This window comes from Canis aureus, chromosome 31 (assembly GCF_053574225.1).
Source record: "Canis aureus isolate CA01 chromosome 31, VMU_Caureus_v.1.0, whole genome shotgun sequence".
Classification (NCBI taxonomy): Eukaryota; Metazoa; Chordata; class Mammalia; order Carnivora; family Canidae; genus Canis; species Canis aureus.
In genome coordinates this window covers 27,794,686-27,816,657 of record NC_135641.1, presented here as the reverse complement: position 1 = coordinate 27,816,657, position 21,972 = coordinate 27,794,686, and the positions used below count along the sequence as shown (strand labels likewise).

Genomic DNA, 21,972 nt, shown 5'->3' with positions numbered 1-21,972 from the left:
AGTCCGCTAAGAGAGAGCAAGTGCTACTGCCATAATACAAGAGACAAGAACATTCTGCATACTGCAGATGAGAGAAAGTGGAGTCCTCGCATATCAGAGGAGTTAAGAGAAATCTATCTAGCCTTTTCCTCAGTTATCTGGGTGGAGGGGATCCTCTCTCAGAGACTGACAGCTATCTTGGTATCTCTAAAGAAAAACATACATTTATTAGTCCCTCAGGTAGGGGCAGATCTCTTTGTCAAGGATAATCACATTCTTTAATGGGTCCACACCCTCAGACATGAGTTAGAACTGGCTCCTTACATGTCCCTAAATGTAGAGCTTCCTAAAATGAATCTGTACACCAAAAGAAAATGGGAACCTTAGAGGATCCAGGAATCCGTCCCTAATGTTGCCTCAATTTGGAGATCGGGGCAGGAGCATTTAGTGGCCTTTTTAGAAGCAAATGGGAAAAGATGGTCTCCAAGGTCTGTTCTACCCTAAACAGCAATTTAAACTCCTGTTTCTTAAAACAAACATATACATAAAATAATACTTATGAAGGATTCTTATTATGACATGTGCTTTTTTACTTGTTTGAAGGACATGTAGTTTAGACGGTAACTTCTTGCTCTATTCCCAACATGTAACTCACATTAAAAAGGAAAAGTCCTCAAAGCCATAAACTAGTACTAGGGATTTATCTAGGATTCCAGAAACTATACCATAGCATTAGCAGAGGTTATAGATTTCTTTCCGCAGCTTTGGATTTGCCTATGAGGACGTTTACCTAAAATGGAATTTAAAAAAACCACACACACATTTTTGCTATTTTTAGCACTTACATATGCTAACATATACACTCATGTAGCCCTGTCCCTGAGAAATAATGCCATAAAAAAAGTAGGTAGATCTTGGACAATAGGTTGCTCCAAAATGGTTTTACAAATCATTTCTGCCTAAGAACCGCTTAAACTATATATGAACTGCTTACCCTTGTTCAAATGCAACTGTGAAACTAGTAATTCCAGTAAAAAGTCCTGTGCTTTGACATCAGATATATTCTCAGCAAGTTGTAACAACTGTGTCCCTGATCCTAGTTACCCTGTATTTCAGAGAATGAAAGTGCTTTCAAAATGACCTGGTGAACCCTTTCAATTAACAGGTGAGGAAAGTGAGGGCTGTAAGGAACAAAGGCTATTATTAAGGCCAAATGGAGTCTGTTGGTGACAAGGCTAGAAGTCAGTGTCCCAGCCAGTAAGGGCTCTTTCCTTCCCTGAAACCATGACAGCCCTCCTGGACTTCAGGCAAACCATGAGGTTGGAACAGACTGAAAGGAGATATTCGATATTGATCAACATGCATTCCCTAAAATGCTTAGCTAATTAATATTAATTGATTAAATGGCTAAAACATGTATGAATTTAGTTCACAGAAAACAAATATTCAGAATGAATTAGCCAAAATGAATATAATCAAATCTTGTTCAAAAGAATGCTATCTTAATATGTTGCCTTATTATTTGAAGTGCTTTTATTTTACTGCAAAAGCTTATGTGTGTATACTAAAGTCAGTATTAAACTTAATTAAGATTAGATTAATTGTTGAGATGATTATTTTTCAAATCATGGATGACAACCTGTTATTAGGTCAAATCAATTTACTAAGACTAGAACAAGTATTTAAAAATTAATAGATTCAAAAAAAATGAATAGAAAAAAGTATAGCATACACAGTGGAGGAAATTATGGTATGGAGAAACTTTTTCAGTTTTACACACACACACACACACACACACACACCTACACACATAAGTATATATGGTATGTAGTAGCTCACAATGTAAAACATACTTCATCCTGTATATTATACTCACAAAAAAAGCCACTTCACTTTATGTTATCAGAGCAAAAAATTATGCCAAACAATATATTTTATATATATTTTAATGTCATGCTGAATAAAATAAAAAATTATAAAATCGTTGCAATTTTCCATGTGCATACCCATGTGAAGAACTTCAATAATTTTTTTTTTGCTTTAGTCAGTGCAACATTAAAAATATTATGTTTATGGACTTAAACACTTGTAATAAAAATATGTTTTTAATACACAGCACTGACACAAACTGAATTAGAATCGTGCTCATCTGTAGAGAGAAGCAAAGGGCAGGAGTGTCTTTGCTATATCAGGTGTTCTCTTGTTTTAGGAACAAAATAGAGAAGACTACTGCAAATAAGGCAAATATTAACATCTATTAAATCTATTAGGTTCTTACATTTTGTATTTCTTCTGCTTTTTGTAATTTTTATATTGCATTTTAAATTCTACAATTAAATACAAACATTTTTAAAATCCACATCTTTAATTCCATCAGTAGCATATATTGCTAAATCATAAACATGAAGACACATTTGACATAACAGGTACAAGGAGTTTATGAATCGCTAGTTACCATAACAATGACTCTTCTCAATGATTTCTTACTATTTAAACAAGAACAAAGTACATTCAATTATCATGATTTGATCCTAAATCTTACAGCATATAGGGGTGAGGGCTTGAGCTAGCAGAGAATCTAGAAGCTCTTCAAGGACTAGAAGGAAGTGCACACACTCATACATGGAATTATACTGTCAATACGCTGATTTAGCACTTCAGAGCTTAATAAGAACTTTCAAATAGATAATCTCACTTATACCAAGTATTATGTGTTTAATCCAGTTTCTTCTGCATCCACTCTAGTTCCCTTCAAGATATATCTTTGCATCGTGACTCTACTACTAGCTGGAAAAAAATCACACATTCAGCCACCTTTTAAATCAGTATCCAGGCTGGGAATTACAGAAATACTTCACAGCCAGGCCAAGTTCAGAGCCTAGATAGTTGTTCCTTCCCTAATCTACTCTACTTTGAAGTAAACAGTATAAACACTACTGAGGATAAACAGCATAAACTCATCTCACCATCTTTCCCTGCAAGCACATTTAAGATGTATCATTGGACCTTGAGCTCTTACCTTCCCACGTCTCAAACTTTCTCCCTCCTATGTTCACTTTCACTCATCCGAATTTCAGGCTGATGTTGATATTAAGGCAACACCAACACTCTCCTTCATTCCCATTCAAACTTCAATGGTCCTGTAATCTCTAACCTCAAACATTTTCCCCACAATTAGGGCATGGTAGCTAAGTCTCTTTTGAAAACTAATAACCATGCAACTCTGCCTCATTGCTTTTGAAGAACATCAACAGAAAGAAACACACTTTATCATTCAGCTCAAATACACAGCTGCCTCCCCAACCAGTTGCAAACTCTTCAGGAGAAGGACCCTATTGGACTAATCTCTGCACCTTCCACACAGTTAGCACTGGGCGTAGCATATAGTAAGACTCCAAGAGATATTAATGGAAAAAATGAAGAAACACTGATCAACAAAGTCAAAACACAGTAAAAATTCCATTGACAAGAGAAGAAAACAATTTTATGAACAGAATTGAGCTCTTTTGTTATGACAGCAACACAGAGGCTTACAAAATTTTCAAATATTTAAATAAAAACTAGAAATCTTCCTCATTCCCATTAAATGAAATATAGTTTTAGTGATTCTTTTTAATCCAGATATATACATATAGGGATATAGTGAATTAGTTTGCATTGAGCCAAACAAATTTCAGAAATAAGAAGTGGGATTTATATATACATATAACACACACACACACACACACACTCCCCCATCCATTTTCCTTGAAGAAAAAGATGTTTTTAATTCATTTATGGATCTCCCTAAATAAATAAATGACATAGAATATATCTAGAAAGCACAGTCATTCAACAAACATTTGTTGAGCTCTTTTTTAGGATAAATAAGTCATCTCCAAGCCATCAAGAAGATAGAGATGACAGAAAGGTAAGTAAACATAAACACAATATAATTTAATAAATGTTAGAAAGACCTACAGAATATTCTTTGAGGGCATAAATAATGGAGGAGTTATGCTTGGTATGAAGTGGAGGTAAGTATAAGAAATGGGAGTGACTCAGACAAAGGTATCCAGAAACCTTAAAATAGCTAACATACAAAACAAATTTCAAAGGAAGGTTAAAATTCTTAAGGGCAGAAGGGGTAGGCATTCTCAGTGAAGGAGATCAATTAACTCTTACAAACCAGAAGAGTAAAGACAGCATTCCACTTCTGTCCTTCTTTTACCCACATCCCAAAACTTTCTGGAAATAACAATTCCAATGAGTCAATCTTTACAAGCTTCCACTCACATACAAATGCCTGGATTAATAATACACTCACTAGAAACTTTTTCTTTCAACTGCATCTGTATGCCTTTTATATTCTGGTATAGCTTGTAAATTATTCTATTTTTGTGTAAATGCTATTAGCAGCAGATGGGATACCTACTCATCACATTGAGAGCAGGGATAGTACTTGCTTTCCTTTGTTCCATACACATGAAAACAGCCTCTATGAATGAGGATGATATTCCAGACATATATTTTGTCTTAAAAAATTTGGTAATGACACTCAGGCACAGTTGACACTAACATAAAAACTGTTGATGACAGTGCACTTTCATATTTATTTCTCCTAGCCACTTGAAGGTAAAGGCTTTATCAATACTCTCGTTTTATTTATGAGAAAACTATGACTCAGAGAAATAAAGTGACTTGACCAAGATAGCCCAAAAATAAACAAATGAATCAGAACCAAATCAAGCTCTTCTGGCCCCAAAAGTTTCTGTTCAAAGTCTATATTTCATTACATCAGAAAAGAGTGATATCATTAAATAGTAAATAAGATAAATATGCATTTATTGATAAAATTGTGAATACAAGAGAATTTAGGTAAGGGTGATACATATACTTAGAATGTGGATTCCAGGTCTCAAAATAGAGCAATAAAAATGTGACATCACTTATTTTGTCTCACTCTCTCCCCAGAATAAGTCTCTATAGCAATCAGGCTGTGTTTACCTCTGAAAAACAACAGCAATAAAAAGATCTTTTCATCTACAGTGTTTCATGGGCAATCTACAAGAAGATCCCTCAGCTGTGAGTATAGTGGGAAATTCTGAGGAAAATCTCCCTTTGGGATCTAACCACCTCCCCCCTTCTCCTCTACTTTCCATCCAACATCAATGAGTATCCCCCTTTGCAAAGAGCGTATTAATGAATTTCATACTAATGTGTCCAAGTGATACATATGTAAACCCCTATGCTTTTGTTTGTTGCCCTACAAAAGGAAAAGCTCTAATAAAATTGCCTGAGTAAAAGAGAAATGGGATGCAGGAGAAAGTGTAAACAGTTATCCTAATGACAAGTTTTCAACGTTTTCATAATCAACAAAGTATATATATATACACATATATACCAATATCACCAATATCACCACCAATACCAATCCAAAATGAACCTTCATCCCCATCCCCGTAGCTCAGCTATGGACTGTGGACACTCTCTTAACCATCTGCCCCAATAATGAGTCCCAAAATAGCAGATAGCTTTGAGTCACTGGCCACTCTGACAACTGAAACTTCCCTTTCAGGCAGAAGGTTGAAACAATGAGAATAAGATCTCAGTGATGTTTGAGCAGTTAATTTACTAGAGGATAAGGGATAACTGAAGCCCTTGATCCTTCTCTGACTTTTAGTGTCCTAGATGTCCATCCTGTGGAAATTAACAACATCCAAGTACGGTATGACAGAAGTTGGAGAGTAGCACCTAATTTTGGCTGATGAAAAACTGGTCAATGACATAGGTATTCCATCCTCATTTACTTTGTTCCTAGTCAAAGTAGCCAATGGTTAGGCCTAGCTTTCTGATCAAGTCTCCAAATCTCCTGTTCTATCCCATATACTATGGTTATTTCATCTGTCTAGAAGATAGATGATCCTTCTGAGAAGAGACCCATAATATAATTAAATCAGATCCACTTTTCTAAAATATTTATCCTTAATGTAATTGCCCCCCTTACTAAATTAATTGCAAAGGGCACACATATTTCTATAATTCCTTTATGAAAGACAGAGACTTTCATCCACGTTTTGTACAAATGACTGAGTCAAGTACTATTAACCAATGTTTCAACTATTTGGGGATTTTTATGGTTACTGGTTTTGGTTTACATTTTAGTTCATTGGTGTGGGTACAGAACACAGAGAATGGGAAGAAAACTTAGTCACCATACTACGGATTGGGTGTGGAGGGCAGAACTCTGTTCTATCTGCCTGAGGCACCTCTCCACTGTCTAAAAAATTCATAATCAACTTTCAAAAGCCTCACTCAAATGTCATTTCTCTATTATCCAATCTTCTTGAATAAAGCCAAAACCATCACAATTGACTGTCACATAACCAACAGATATGCCTATACATTTTTCCCCCAGTGACTTCATAGGATATAGTAAATATAATACTATAGCACTAATCTTATTATTACCTTTACCCATCTGTTTCCTCAGCATACATTCAAGATCCTGTAAGGCAGGAAAAATATTATGGATTATTTTATCTCCAACATTTATCACAGTTCTTGAGATAATGATTTTCAAATAAATAATTGTGGAAATGAGGGCTCCTAGGAAAATGATGACCAATATAAATGAGGTACCATGATATACTGCATTTTTTGCAGGTATGAGCCCATCCTCACCTTCCAGCTAACCTGAAAAAAAAAAAAACTGAGGAGCTCCATGTCTGTCCACATTACCTAAAATGACAGTAAAGGGGGGCGCACACCTGGATGACTGAGTCGGTTAAACATCTAACTCTTGATTTCAGCTCAGGTCATAACCTCAGGGTTATGAGGTAGAGCCCGTGTAGGGCTCCCCGCTCAGCACGGAGTCTACTTCTCTCCCTCTCCCTCTGCCCCTTCTCTTGCTCACTTTCTTTCTAAGATAAATAAATCTTAAAAATAAAATATAAAATAAAATGAGAGTAAAGAGTTTCTGGTTCCATCACCCAAATTTCAGATACATTATACATATTATAATGGATAAAAGTTGATAGAATCCTAGAATATCTAGAAAGGTAGTACATTCAGTCAGATGGTCAACTGTTGGTCCCTTTAGACCACAGTTCAAAACGTCATTCAATACATGAAGAAATGATGGCTCTGAGAGCTGGAATAATAATGTCAAGGATCACACAAATAAGTGTCTAAGATTAGACCCCCAGACTACAAAAAGTGTGTGTATACATCAGGATATGTGTTAAGCTAAATAACCCAACAGGATACATAAGATGTGCATGGCATTTTGAAGCAGAGAATGTAACGTGTGCTAAGATACTGACAGGAATTTTCAGAATCTTGGAGTGGTGTCCTGACTCATCTGAGAAAACCTTCTCAGTCTTCAGAAATCTTCTATAGTAGCAGACTGCCAAAGAGTCTTAAAATCAGAAAATGTTAGTAAATTAAGGTAAATGAAAAAAGGGTCAATATCGGAAGAAATAAATAAATTGATTAATTAATTAGTTTGTTTGTTTTTTAAAATATGGGGGGAAGAATCTTGAAGGATCTTTGTAATAGGAAAATATCTTCCAGGTGAATCAATCCTGCCACAAACATTACTGAGAGATAAAAAGCTACCCTTTTCAAAAAAGGTGCTACAAGGAGCAGAATTCTGCAAAGTTCTACCAAATATCTGGTCTGCTAAAGTTATCACTTTGGTGAGAGCACCAAACTGTTTTAGAGTATCAAGAATTCTAACCTCAAGAAAATATAGCTAAGAATAATGAAGGGATCTAGGCCAGGTTCTCTAGTTTCTTCAAATATTTCTAAGCTTCAATCTCTGGTCATAAAAATGTGCTTATTCATCACTTTCTTAAAATTATGGAAACTGATTATCAGAAAAGGTTTTAGTAGTTGTCAAGTCCAATCTTACCCTGTCCAAGTAACCATCCTCTTAAATATTTCATCCCCAGGAAGCCCATTTCCTTTCAACGCAGCACCCCCTGTAAATAAATATAAGTAAGGGGGATCCCTGGGTGGCTCAGTGGTTGAGCGCCTGCCTTCGGCCCAGGGCATGATTCTGGAGTCCCAGGATCAAGTCCCACGTCGGGCTCCCTGCATGGAGCCTGCTTCTCCCTCTGCCTGTGTCTCTACCTCTGTGTGTGTGTGTGTGTGTGTGTGTGTGTGTGTGTGTGTGTCTCATGAATAAATAAATAAAATCTTTAAAAATAATAATAGGAAGAGAAGAAAGAAAGAAAGAAAGAAAGAAAGAAAGAAAGAAAGAAAGAAAGAAAGAAAGAAAAGTAAGATGGTCTTCAGAAGGACAAAACCTGTCAATTCATAGACATTATCCACTGATCCTACTTCCAGCCTTGGGTAGATTGGCGGTGGTGGTTGGGGGAGGGGGTTGCATAAAAAATGGCACTCTGAAATCTGTTCAATACACCCTATAGATGATTATCCATGTGGCTTATCATACAAGCTAGGCACAAGTAAAGGTATTCTCCATTATATGAGCTGACCTTTAAAAAAAAAAAAAGATTTTAATTATTTACTTGAGAGACACAAAGAGAGAAAGAGAGCATGCACTAGTGGGATGAGGGGTAGAGGTAGAAGCAGACTCCCGCTGAGCAGGGAGCTTGATGCAGGACTCAATCCTGGAACTCCAGGATCATGACCTGAGCCAAAGGCAGACACTTAACTGACTGAGCCACCCAGATGCCCCATATGGGCTGATCTTGTGACCCTTTCTGACTATAGGTGACACACCTGACTTTGCAACTTCATAAAATATTAGGAAGGATAAACCTCAAAATTCAAATACTGACTATATACTGTAGAATTACAATGTCACTTATTTTCCTTTTTAAGTATTTCTATATTTTCCAATTTCTCTACTCTGAAGAGTAGTCAATGTTTATAATCCTTTTAATAATATTTTATAATAAGATACATGTTTTTAATCTAATTTTCACATCTAAATAATGAAACAAATATTTGCTAGGAAAAAATGAGTTGCATTTGCAATGTTTTATTGATTCAGTTTATAGTTTCCTTAAGGTTACAAAATGAAAGGGTGTTGTTGTTGCTGTTGTTGTTGTTAAGGAAAAAAGTATATTACCAAATACAAAGTCTACATAAGTCCTCAAATTTGTATCTGATTTTCCTGAGAACCAAAGCAAGCTGGGAAATGTGAAAGTTGCCCAGTTTCCATTATCTAAAAAAAGAAAGAGGGATCCCTGGGTGGCGCAGCGGTTTGGCGCCTGCCTTTGGCCCAGGGCGCGATCCTGGAGACCCAGGATCGAATCCCACATCGGGTTCCCGGTGCATGGAGCCTGCTTCTCCCTCTGCCTGTGTCTCTGCCTCCCTCTCTCTCTCTCTCTCTCTGAGACTATCATAAATAAATAAAAATTAAAAAAAAATAAATAAAAATAAAAAAAGAAAGAATACCAGTTCTACACTGAATAGAAATATTTTACTAGCAGTAAACATGAAACTAAGCTGTTATAATGCTAGAACTTAAATAGAAAGCACTTAATGGACATCATCAATAGTTAAAGTATGTGTTTTAAATGTGTACCTACACATACACACACCACACACATCTTCAACAAAAGCCCAAGACTAAGTAAAGAGACATTAAAATGTCTTAAAGCAAAACAACTGATTTAACCCCAACATTTCACTCTGATGCAATTTATTAAAATCAGTCCCTGAGTTATTTTTTTTTCTAATCCCCCAAATTCAAAGTTAAATGAAAACCCCAGTAACCCAAACCACTTGTTTGGCAAGTAGATATGTTATAGTTGACCACAGACACATTAGATTGCAGGCAAGTGGGTTTTGAAAAATGCTGAGATAATGTAAGTCCTCAAATCAGAAGTACTACTTTAATATCATAAACCATCCACATCATTATCAGAGACCACAGAAGAACTGGGTAACTTATTGGAAAAGTGAAAATGGCTGAGTCAGAAATTTCCATCTGACAGAGCAAAAGATTGAGAGTGAGAGGAACAGTGAAAAAGTGGCAGGAGGGAAGATAGTAGGGTGGAAACAGAGCAATGTTTACCCATCCCGGTAGAACTGTCAGGTAAAACATTCCATAAAGAAATATCTGACTCAGAATGCCTGTGTGGCTCAGTGGTTGAGCTTCTACCTTTGGCTCAGGGCATGATCCCAGAGTCCCAGGATCCAGTCTTGCATTGGGCTCCGTATAAGGAGAAAGAAGGAGGAGCCTGCTTCTCCCTCTGCCTATGTCTCTGCCTCTCTCTGTGTGTCTCAAGAATAAATAAATAAAACCTTTAAAAAAAGAAAGAAAGAAAGAAAAATATGACTCAAGTTATCGTAAAGTATAAAAAATACCCACAAACACAACCTCACAAGCTTCCTGTGTTTGCAGGCATCAACTTTATGGATCAGTACTCTGAAGCCAACCTTTTCTGTGTTGACAGTAACCAAAATACTACTCAAGAAAAGTTACAACTCAGATCTTATCTATTTTCAGAAAATGCAGATCTAGATCCTCTCTTCTCAAGAAGCATCCCATAATCTCAAAATGAGGCTCAACCTGCAGGTCACTTAGTCTACACTCCCAAAAATTGGTGCTTAGGTTCTGTCCTTGCATTCCCACCAAGTGATCGCGAGTGAAGCTCCCTTCAAACTCTGTATGATGTACCTTTATATCATCCAATGTTGGAATAGATGTTAGAAAAGATTTCCTTAAACTAGACCAAATCTGTATGGTCTATCCATCACTATTCTATCCATTCAGGTCACAAGTTTTCCCCCATACTATATACGGGAACCACTACTCATATATAGATATTTCTTCAAATTAACTAAAATTAAATTTTAAAAATTCAGTTCCTCAGTCTCACGAGCCACATTTTCAGTGCTAAATAACTATATGGGGCTGATGACTACCATTTTGGACAGTGTGAAATACAGAACATTTCCATCATCACAGAAGCTCTATTGGACAGCACTGCTCTAAACAATAATCACAGTGAGATAGATAGGTTACCGCTAACTTAAACTAGACCACTCAGTAGCATTTAAAGCCATTTTAATCATCTGTGTCTGTGTGTATGCAAACACACACATGTGCATATGCACTTATATTTTAACCAACAGATGTAGCTCACTTTACCAGTATAGGCAACCAAAGGTTTTGAATATATTACTGGTCTTGTGTTAGCCACTGATTTATCTTCAAAATTCGTGTATTTCTCCTGTTTCTTTTTCTTCAGCTATAAAGTGGTGGTAGTTTTGCTAACTTCAGCAGTGTGAAAAAAGAAAAAGTTATTCCACATTTATCAAGCAAGTACTGTGCAGATATAGTCACTGAAACAAAGTGAGTAAATACCCACTTAGAAAGGAAATCGAACTGATTTCAATACAGTTAAAGGAATTCAATTCTGGGAAATACATCTGCTACTGAATAAACCCACCAGATGGCTAACACTTACTGACCAAACACTTACTGAAGAATTCTGCATTCTGATTAACAAATCTACATCTGTGAATTTCAGTTGATCCCGAAAATCAAACTGGTCAAAAGTAGAGAAGATTCTCCTCAGTTTACTGTCTTTGGTGCACTCCTTAAAGAACAATTACATTTTACATGGGTGCTCCATTTCAGAACAATTCAGAAATATGTGAATTTACACAGCAGGTAAATAAGTAATTACTTTTAATATCATAAAAATTATTTAAAATAAATCATTCCTTCTTTTAAATGATTCGGTTTATTTTTAAATGGATTTAAAATTTCCTAACTGAATATAAAAAGATAAATATCAAAATTACACTCAGAGGGGTACCTTGGGGGCTTAGCCAGTTAAGCTTTGCATTCTTGGTTTTGGCTCAGATCATGATCTCATCAGGATCCAGGGATCTAGCAGCCAGCACATTGGGTTCTGTGCTCAGCACAGAGTCTGCTTGCTGTCCCTGCCCCTCTGCTCCTCTCACCCCCCAAATAAAATCTTTAAAAATAGTTACACTTAGAAAACAATGAAACTCTTTACACAGTGTTTTCTGCAATACTTTACATAGAGCACTTGTGTTCAGTGAATACTCACTGCTGTAAGGATACAGTATAGTGTAACCAAGTATTCTTATCCTGATTACAGTCCTGGGTCTAACACTCCCTAAATGAATAATCTTGAACAAATTAATATAGCTTACATTTACTCACCCAAAATAGGAGTGATAACAACCACTATAAGGACTTGAGCACTGCAGGAAATCTGTACACTTCTTTTTAAAAGGTATTCACAAATTATTCTGATGGAGATAACTTTCTATGTAGAAAACAAAAGATCCTTGATTACCACAAGCAGTCCTCAAAATACCCCAAATACTTAAATGTCCTTAGATAAGCAGTAGCAGACAGAACAATTTTCCACAAAGAATATCTAGACTGTAAGAATTTATTGCTTTTATATTGCATGTATCCCTAAAGAAACTCCGATCTTCTGTTGTTCCACTATTTGAATGGCACTTTTCCTGGCACTTAAACAAGCCCTCAAAAGGTTTGGCAGCCCTCAAATGGTTTTGGTTTCTCTGTTTGCCTTAGCCTAGAAAGAAAAGCCACCCATCTCCTTAAACCCCTGTAGGATAAACCCAGTCATGCCCATTAAAACCCAAAAGATCACATCCAACCCAACTTAAGTACAAGTTTACACCAGGGAAAGAAAACCATTTTGGTTTATTGGCTTCATATGACAAGAGAGTTTCCTTAAGTACTAGCTACGGCAAATTCTATTTACCCTGAGTCAGATATTTCCACTTTCAACGTCTCTCCTGCAAGGAGATACTTTAGCTAGCACTTTCTTTCCTATCAGGATTAGTAAACACATTTATTTTTTATTTTTTTATAATAAATTTATTTTTTATCGGTGTTCTATTTGCCAACTTACAGAATAACACCCAGTGCTCATCCCGTCAAGTGCCCCCCCTCAGTGCCCGTCACCAATTTCAAAAAAGTAAGGGGTGCCTGGGTAGCTCAGTTGGTTAACCGTCTGACTTCTGATTTCAGCTCAGGTCATGATCTAGATGGTAAGATCAAGCCCTGAGTCGGGCTCTGCTCAGCATGGAGTCTGCTTAAGATTTTCTCCTTCTGGGATCTCTGGGTGGCGCAGCGGTTTAGCGCCTGCCTTTGGCCCAGGGCGTGATCCTGGAGACCCGGGATCGAGTCCCACATCGGCTCCCGGTGCATGGAGCCTGCTTCTCCCTCTGCCTATGTCTCTGCCTCTCTCTCTCTCTCTCTCTCTCTCTCTCTCTCTGTGACTATCATAAATAAATAAAAAAATAAAAAAATAATAATACTTAAAAAAAAAAAAGATTTTCTCCTTCCTTTCCACCACCCCTTGTTCGTTTCCCAGAGTTAGGAGTCTCTCATGTTCTGTCTCCCTTTCTGATATTTCCCACTCGTTTTTTTTAAAGGGGGGGTGGGGGGGACTGGGTGACGGACACTGAGGGGGGCACTTGATGGGATGAGCACTGGGTGTTATGCTATATGTTGGCAAATTGAACTTCAATAAAAAAAATAAAAATAAAAATAAAAAAAATAAAAAGATTTTCTCCTCCCTCTGCTCTTCCCTTCTCTCTCAAATATATATATATAATTATTATTTTAAAAAAATCAAGAGTAATATTCACCCCCCCCCAAATTTTGTTTCAAATAGCAGCCATGGAATAAATAGGCATTGTAAAAAGATTCTCTTAGAATCCTGTTCCTATAAAGCAAATTGTACTACTCAACAGTTCCACTCTGGTAACTATTTTTCAGAACTCTACACACAATTCCAGTAATCTTAGATCATATAGATTTAAAAATATATAAAAAAAAACAAATGAGTAAATTTGGAGATTTTTTGGAATTTTACTCTGATATGCTGCCATATGCTCAATAATTGGTCATGTTTACTGACTAGAAATGTGTTTTTCTACAAGATATCTTGAGATCATGGGTACCTTTCTTAGAATCTAGGGGAATGCCTTTCCAGAAGATCAGGAGATTTAGCTTTCTAATTATAATACAAGTAGGCTTACATTTAAATCAGATTTCCTGGAAATTACCATCTATATAGAAGGAAGCAACCCAACAGTAAACTGAAAGAAGCTAGCTTATATTTCAAAGCACACCTAGAAAATGCCTATGCTGATAAACAGGGAGTTGAGCCAAGAATTTAAAAAGTGATTCTTTCAACCACTTTGGCTCTCTCTATGCAGTTCATCAGAGAGGGTATTTTATTTTTTAAGATTTACTTATTTTAGAGAGAGCATGCGTGCATGAGCAGGAGGGGCGGAAGGAGAGAGACAAAGAATCTCAAGCTGACTCCATACGGAGTGCAGAGCCTGATGCAGGGCTTGATCTCAAAACCCTGAGAGCACAACATGAGCTGCAACCAAGAATCCAATGTTAACCTATTGCGCCACACAGGTGCCCCTATTTTTTTTTTTTAATTTTTGAGAAAAAAAATGTACTCACCTTAGTGGTACTTAAGTTAGATGTAAACTTTTGATAGTTCCCTATTCCTAAAGAAAGCTGGAAATGAAGCAGCTACTGCTATCGGGAGAAAGAAGCAAAACCTGAAGCATAGAGGTAAATTCCAATAACGAGAAAGCTGAGACCTCTTCAATAAAGCAAAAATAAAGATTATATAAAGTGGCAGCATTATTCTGTCTTGGATTTTTCCTGCTGTGTAAAGAGTATTTCAGAGGGGGAAAAAAAAAAAAAAAAACTTTGGAGCTATACAGACCAGGATTCAAATATGGCTTACTTAATGGCTATAAGACCTGTACAAGTTATTTAATCTTTTTGAGGTTCAGGTTCCTCCTCTGTAAAATGAGAATAAATGTCTTGAGAACTAAATTAGACAAGTGAAGGGCCAACAAATACATCTGTCACTCAATAAAAGGAAATTCAATAAATGGAACCTATTATTATTGGCAGCATCAGAATTAAGGAATTCTTAAGTCCTATACTTATGTCCCATTAAGTATTTCTTCCAATCAAGTCCCTCAACTAAGTTACTCACTAACACAGATCTTGGCACTTGTCTAGTATAGAATCTATAATAGAATATGCAATCACTGCTTCCTCTTATGAATGTTTAGAAATATCCTGGCAAAAAATTAAACTGTAATCACACCTTACTACATTTCTATAGCTCTTGCTAACCATTGTCCAACTGAAGGAGAATGTTTCCTTTACATATTGTGGGCCTGAGTCAAAGGAAAATCAGTGTGTCTAAAATGTTTAATAAGCTCCATCACTTCAAACTTTCTTTTTCAAGCGAATGTCCAGAGTTAGAAAGCAGAGTAATAACCTACATCACTTCAAACTTTTTCTATTGAATGTCCAATGTTAGAAAAGTAGAATTACATGAGAAAGTCATGTAATAGCTTAATCAACATCAAGAATGATGAGGGTAGGGGATCCCTGGGTGGCTTAGCGATTTAGCACCTGCCTTTGGCCCAGGGCACGATCCTGGAGTCCTGGGATCGAGTCCCACGTTGGGCTCCCGGCATGGAACCTGCTTCTCCCTCCTCCTGTGTCTCTGCACCCCCACCCCTGTCTATCATAAATAAATAAACAAATAAATCTTTAAAAAAAAAAAAAAGAATGATGATGGTAGACTGCTGAGCAGAAGTATAACCAGTCAAAATATAAACACACGGGGATCCCTGGGTGGCGCAGTGGTTTGGCGCCTGCCTTTGGCCCAGGGCGCGATCCTGGGGACCCGGGATCGAGTCCCACGTCGGGCTCCCGGTGCATGGAGCCTGCTTCTCCCTCTGCCTGTGTCTCTGCCTCTCTCTCTCTCTCTCTCTCTCTCTGTGACTATCATAAATAAATAAAAATTAAAAAAATATAAACACACTAACAAGTAGATTAAAAACAGTGCATGCTTAAAACTAGATGTCTTTTCCTCATTTCTATTTTTGAGTTGCTCTAGTGAAAGCTTTCTCCCAAATCCACATGTCATTTTGGTATCTTTACTATTAGAAATGTGGATATTTCTTGCCCAATGTATAGAAATATAGCTTTATTGTAGCATATAAGGAACTCACAAGTTAAAGTACAAGAGCCCTGTTCTTCAATTCCAGACACCTGACAGAGTTTTAGTTCTGGTTCTGTCAACAGTTCACCAAGTGACCTCTGACAAGTCACTTTCCAAATCAGAGCCTCACTGTCCTGAGCTGTAAAGAATCAGTCCAAATTAAGAATTCATCCATCTCTGGGGCACTTGGCTGGCTCAAGTCACTTAAGCATCTGCCTTCAGTTTAGGTCATGATCCCAGGGTCCTAGGATAGAAACCCCCATCAATCTCCACATCTGGCTCCCTGCTCAGTAGCTTCTCCCTCTGCTCCCGCCCCCATCACACTGGTGTTCACTCTCTGTAATAAATAAAATCTTAAAAAATAAAAAAAAAAATCATCCAAATTAGACATAGGGTTGCATGAAAGGTAGTTGATTCAGAGTAAGTGTTAAACATTTCTCTTGGACACGAGTATATAAAATGTGATCATCACAGCCTGTATAAAAGACTACTCTATAGAATGACTGTTAGGCTTTCTCCTTCACCAAATACCGCTTTCTTCATTGTTTCTGATGATTTAACTATTCCCACCATACAAAATGGCAAACATTTGCTTTTATTAATCTGTATAGTAGCTTTAATCATCAATAAATCCTAAAATAACCTTTCATTCAACTGCTGCCTTATAAAAAAGTGATCTTTTTCTGTTTCAACTAGCAATTCTCACAGAGCCTTCAATACTAGGGCAAAATGAGACCATGTTATCGGTCACTTATTGTCCAATGAATATAAATGTGAACTGTGTCACTAACTAAAGGGCTTATACGGGGCAGATGATCACAGCATAGCCTGGGAAATTCAGAAGGCTTCTGAAAGATCACCAAATGTTTTAAATTCAAGTAGAATGGATTCTTAATATGCCTTGGATTTTTCTCTGCAATGCTATAGAAAGTAGCTTCAGTACATTCTATAGTATGCTTGGTTATCGTGTAATTCCCCTGCAGAGGAAGTGAAAGAAAATCAGGGGCCGCCTGCATCTGTGAATAGGAAGACAAGTTGTCCAAATCCTTTCTGCTCTACAAGATTTACTCGCTTTACTGTTTTTTTAAGGAGTAAAAATTATTTTGGCAATTTTTTAAAAATTGAAATAGCTGTCTATGAGTATAAATTTATTTTTTACAGCACTGTTTTTAAAGTAGTGTTAACTCCTAATATATCATATGAAGCTGAAAGAAACTAAACAATGTGGCCTTAGAAAACCATTCCAAAATAAGTACAACTGGACATATCCAGGCCCAAAGCAAAATCTATTGAGCTCTTACCCATGCTTTCCCACCTTTTGACCTTAAACCACTCCAAGTTCGCAATCTGTACATCGTCCCTCTAGTCTCCAACCAGAAACTTTCAGATTCTTCACTATCTCTTCTTACAATCAAGAAGTTTAAAAATACATGTTATGTTTGATATGTTTAGTTAAAGCTTTGTAAGAACCTTACTCCTTTTATGCCAAAATAAATTTAAAGGAGAAAACAGTAAATATAAAAATTCCGGGAGAAGTCAAAAAGTCAAAGTATTACAGGGCAACTTAAACAATAATGTCATCAGGAGCTTGATTGGATACCACAACATTTTATAGAAAGTTTTCATATCCATTTCTTCAGTTAGCTGCCATCAGAAGCCCATGTAAATATCATCTTCAATAAACAGATAAGGAAACTAAAGCTTAGAAATACTGAGTGTTATCTCTGAGATCTTACACCTAATAGGTGGTAAATAAAGAGATGTGAAACCAGGTCTTACAAGTCTAGGTTTGGGGTATTTCCCTTTAGGAAGAAATCAGTCCACTGAAGTTAAATTTTATACCACTAGTCTGATTGCAATTGGGATGAATTATTTAATGTACCAGTAAACTACAGCAAAGACTGCAAAATAATTCTAAGAAAAGCTCAGTTACTAAAAAGATGCATCGTAGAGGTATATAGAGTAAAAAATGTAGCCTCCTGTAGTATTTAAAATAGAAAAATGATAGAAATATTACATATTGCCAAGTAAACGGGAATCAGAAATGTCTCCATGTCTTATCTCCCTTCAACTGGCACAAATCTTTTCAACACCTGTTCCCCACATTTTGGGGAGAATACATGGAAAGAACCCATAAATAGGGAACAGAAAACTAAATAAAAATAAAATCTTGATAAACCCCAATATGAATAGCTGAATGACACCCTAATGATTTCTATTCTATAACCTACAAAGCAGTTTTATGCTTTACATAGTAATCAATTATGAAACAGAAAACAAACTTAGAACTTCAAGACAATCTGTGACAGACAGGTATCCTTCAGGTTTTAAGTGCCAATGAAAATTTCACATATCCAGAAGAGGCTTTGTAACACAAGGACTTTACTCAGTCACCACATCCAACTGCTCATGGTATTTCAGCAATGTCTCCTTTAGTTGTGTGATTACCAGTATCCATTTACTCTGGTGAAATAATTAGAATCACCCTTTTTACTCACAAAGGATCTGGGTTTGGCCTATAAATTCCTTGGTGATCCCATCTTTAAGCCTAGTGATTATCCTAGTACAGGGAGCTTGAGAGTCACTGAAACCAAGTTCCTAGACCTCAGGGATGTTAAAAGCACAGTAAACTGGCATCTATCAATAGCTCCCTAACTATTCTCTAAACCTCCTGTCTCTCCCCTCTAACATACACACTTAGCCAAAATGACCTTTTGAGGATCGGCTCTGTGAAGCTCTAACGGGGTAACTACAGAAAGAAAAGAAATGTTCTGTGGGTCCACTAAAGCCCAATTTGAAATAATAAGGTCTGACCATGGAAACCTGGAAAAACAAGAGAAGCAGACATGTCAAGTTAAAATCCTGCCATCACTGATAGGATAAGGGACCTTTTGTAGGCAAAGCTAAAAAGTGATCTGGTAAATACAGACATTGAGAATGAACAGTTCTTTCCAAATAGCTCTTGGCCCAGATGTCAGACCAAGCTCAAGAAGTACAGATGGGGGAACAAAGATCTTAAGTCTCTTCTTTCTCCTTATTTATTTATTTATTTATTTATTTATTTATTTATTTATTTATTTTCTCCTTTTCTACTTCAGGTTTCCCATCTAGACAATAAGGACTTTTGGACAGTATTTGTCAACCCTAACATTTTATATTTTACACATCTTCATAACACCAAAGGAAAAAACCTAACATTTTAAAGCATTTGACAGAATGTTACCCCCAACTTATGTAATTAATGTAATAAAGTAAATCATGGACTCCTCCATACAGTCAATTAAAAAAAAAATACAGAATCCAAAACAAATGTTGTTGATGGGGAGGTAACAAAGAGGAAAAGACATCCCTATAAGGCACTCACACTTTTCTATGTGCAGTTAAAAGTTCTGGAGTAAAGTTAATGGAAAGTGACTCAACCTTTATGACTCATTAGAAAAATAAAAGCCAAAAAAGTCCAGTGGAGACTCCCCTGGTATTTGGTCATTGAGGAGCTGTATCAAGACTGGAAATGCTCATTACACACTAAACCTTCAAAGCTGAGGGGTAATTCAACCTAGGTACTTCTGATAGAAGTTTCCAAGAAGACAAAGTAACATTTCCTTCATGCAAATGTCAGTAACACATTTGAAGAGAGTAATTAGCAATAAACTAAAAATCATAAGTAAACTTTTTCAAAAAGTTCAATCTGTTTACTCATGCACTTCACTCAGGAAAGGCCACAGACCCTCACTCAGAGCTGGCATATGACATGCTCTTATTTTATATAAGGCTTCTATCTAGATAATCAATTTTGAAGTACCTAGAAATACACGGAGTGTAAATTTTTTCTTCCTAAAAAAAAAAATCAGGATATAAGTATATAATTTTAAAAGTCACTACAAATAGAAAATACACTACCATAAGAGTTCAATCAGCAATAGTCCCCAACAACACCAACCTATTAAAGCTGTAACTGATGCTCATGGTGATAACTGAAGTATTCAGGATTGAGTCCCACATCAGACTCCTTGTATGGAGCCTGCTTCTCCCTCTGCCTGTGTCTCTGCCACACTCTCTCTCTGTCTCTCATCAATCAATCAATCAATAAATAAACAAATAAATAAATAAATAATTAATTAATTAATTTTAAAAAAAGTCAAATAAGGAAGTTTTTTTTTAAAGTTTCATCAAAAATGGTCAAAAAAAAAACCCCACTATTTGTTCCCATAAAGTACCAGATAATAAAAATTTTAAGCTTTGCTGGCATATGGTCCCTGCCACAATTACTCATCTCAGCCTTTGTAGCATGAAAGCAGCCACAGACAATATGTAAACAATGAGCATGTTTTGTTCCCATAAAACGTTACTTATAGAAATGAAATATGAATTCCATATGTCACTAATCTTTCTTCCTCTTTTTTTTCAATTACTAAAAAAATATAAAACCTAGTCTCAGCTCACCTGCTGAATGAAAACAAGTGGTAGGTGAGCTGCATTGGCCTATGATCCATAGTGTACAGACCCCTATCTTAGTGGAACCGTCAATTACTAGAGGGGGGAAAATGCTGCTTATGTTTGAACATTGATAGAGAACACTGCAAAAACTTGAGAAATTAGAATAGAGAGGACTCCTGCACTAGGGTGACCACATTATATTGCAAATGTCCATTGTGTAAGTCCAAGTGTATAATCTGGGTATAAAAACTACAGACTCAAAAAAAAAAAAACAAACAAAAACAAAAAACAAAAAAAAACTACAGACTCCTGGGACCATATCAAAGAGATTCAACTGGTATCTAGTATGGCTAGGAATGTGTTTATAGTAAATTGCCCAACATAAACAATCTAATGCTGTACCAAGGTTTAAAATCCACTGACACTTGCAACATATTTATCTGATGTAAGACTTGACTCCACAATATATAAAGAACTCTCAGAATTCAATAAAAAGAAAATAGTCTAATTTTTAAAAAGGGAAGGCAAAAGCTTAGAACACATACTTCAACAAATACATAAGAATGGCAAATAAGCATAAGATAAGAGGCTTAACATCATTAGTCATTAGAGAAATGTAAACTAAAGCCACATATGTTATCATATACCTACTAAAATAGCTAAAAGGAAAAAAGAAAACAAAAAATACCCTGACAACACAAACTGTGGGCATGGAGGCAGAGCAATTGGACCTCACATACACTGCTGGTGGGAATGCAAAATGGTATAGCCACTTTGAAAAACAGTTTGGCAGTTTCTTATAAAGCTAAACATACACTCACCATATGACCCAGCAATCCCACCATAGGTGCTTAACCAAAAGAAAGGAAAACTTTTTTTCACCAAAAAAACCCCCTCTATATGCAAATGTCTAGAGTAACTTTATTTATAACCACGAAAAGTGAAAACAACCCAAATGTTCTTCAACAAGTGAATGGATAAGTAAACTGTGGTTCAGCCAAACACTGGAACTCAGAAATAAAGAGAATTACTAATATATACAACATAATATCAGATACATTATGCTAAGTGAAAGAAGCTAAACTCAAAAAACTATTTTACTGTATGATCCAAAGACAGGGCATTTTTCCAAAGGAAAAAAACTATAGTGGCCAAAAACGAATCAATGGCTAGCTAGCGGGAGACAGGGAAAAAGAGTAGAGAAGTTTGGTGGTTATATAACTGTTCTGATCTGGATTGTTGCAATAATTACAAGACTATACATTTGTCAAAAACTTAGAACTGTAAATTAAGGATGAAATTTCACTGTACATAAATTATACCCCAATGAATTTGACTAAAAAGAAAAAATATTAATATATAAGCAAAACGGATTACAACTGGTTCTGGTTTATGAGAAACTTCTTAATGTTGTTATGTCAATGTATGATTACCAACTATCATATGCATATGTACATACTTTATGTGGGGTTTTTCTTGTAAAATAAATGATGGCAAAAGAAATGACTGTGTGTGCACACGCGTT

The 21,972-nt window shown here is 36.3% G+C and overlaps 1 protein-coding gene across 3 annotated transcripts in view; it reads right to left on the bottom strand.

Moving 5' to 3' along the window:
• CCDC50 (coiled-coil domain containing 50) overlaps positions 1 to 21,972 on the bottom strand; it is a 74,031-nt gene that overhangs the window by 45,031 nt on the left and 7,028 nt on the right. For 2 of the 3 annotated variants that reach the window (XM_077880086.1, XM_077880088.1), the window contains exons 2-4: positions 12,140 to 12,245; positions 10,013 to 10,242; positions 6,430 to 6,466 (exon numbers count right to left, since the gene is read on the bottom strand). In XM_077880086.1, coding sequence (XP_077736212.1) covers positions 6,430 to 6,466; positions 10,013 to 10,042 — 67 coding nt within the window. In that variant the 5' untranslated portion in view covers positions 10,043 to 10,242; positions 12,140 to 12,245. Of the gene's footprint in view, positions 1 to 6,429; positions 6,467 to 10,012; positions 10,243 to 12,139; positions 12,246 to 21,972 lie in introns of those variants that run through there. The other variant, XM_077880087.1, reaches the window with a different exon arrangement.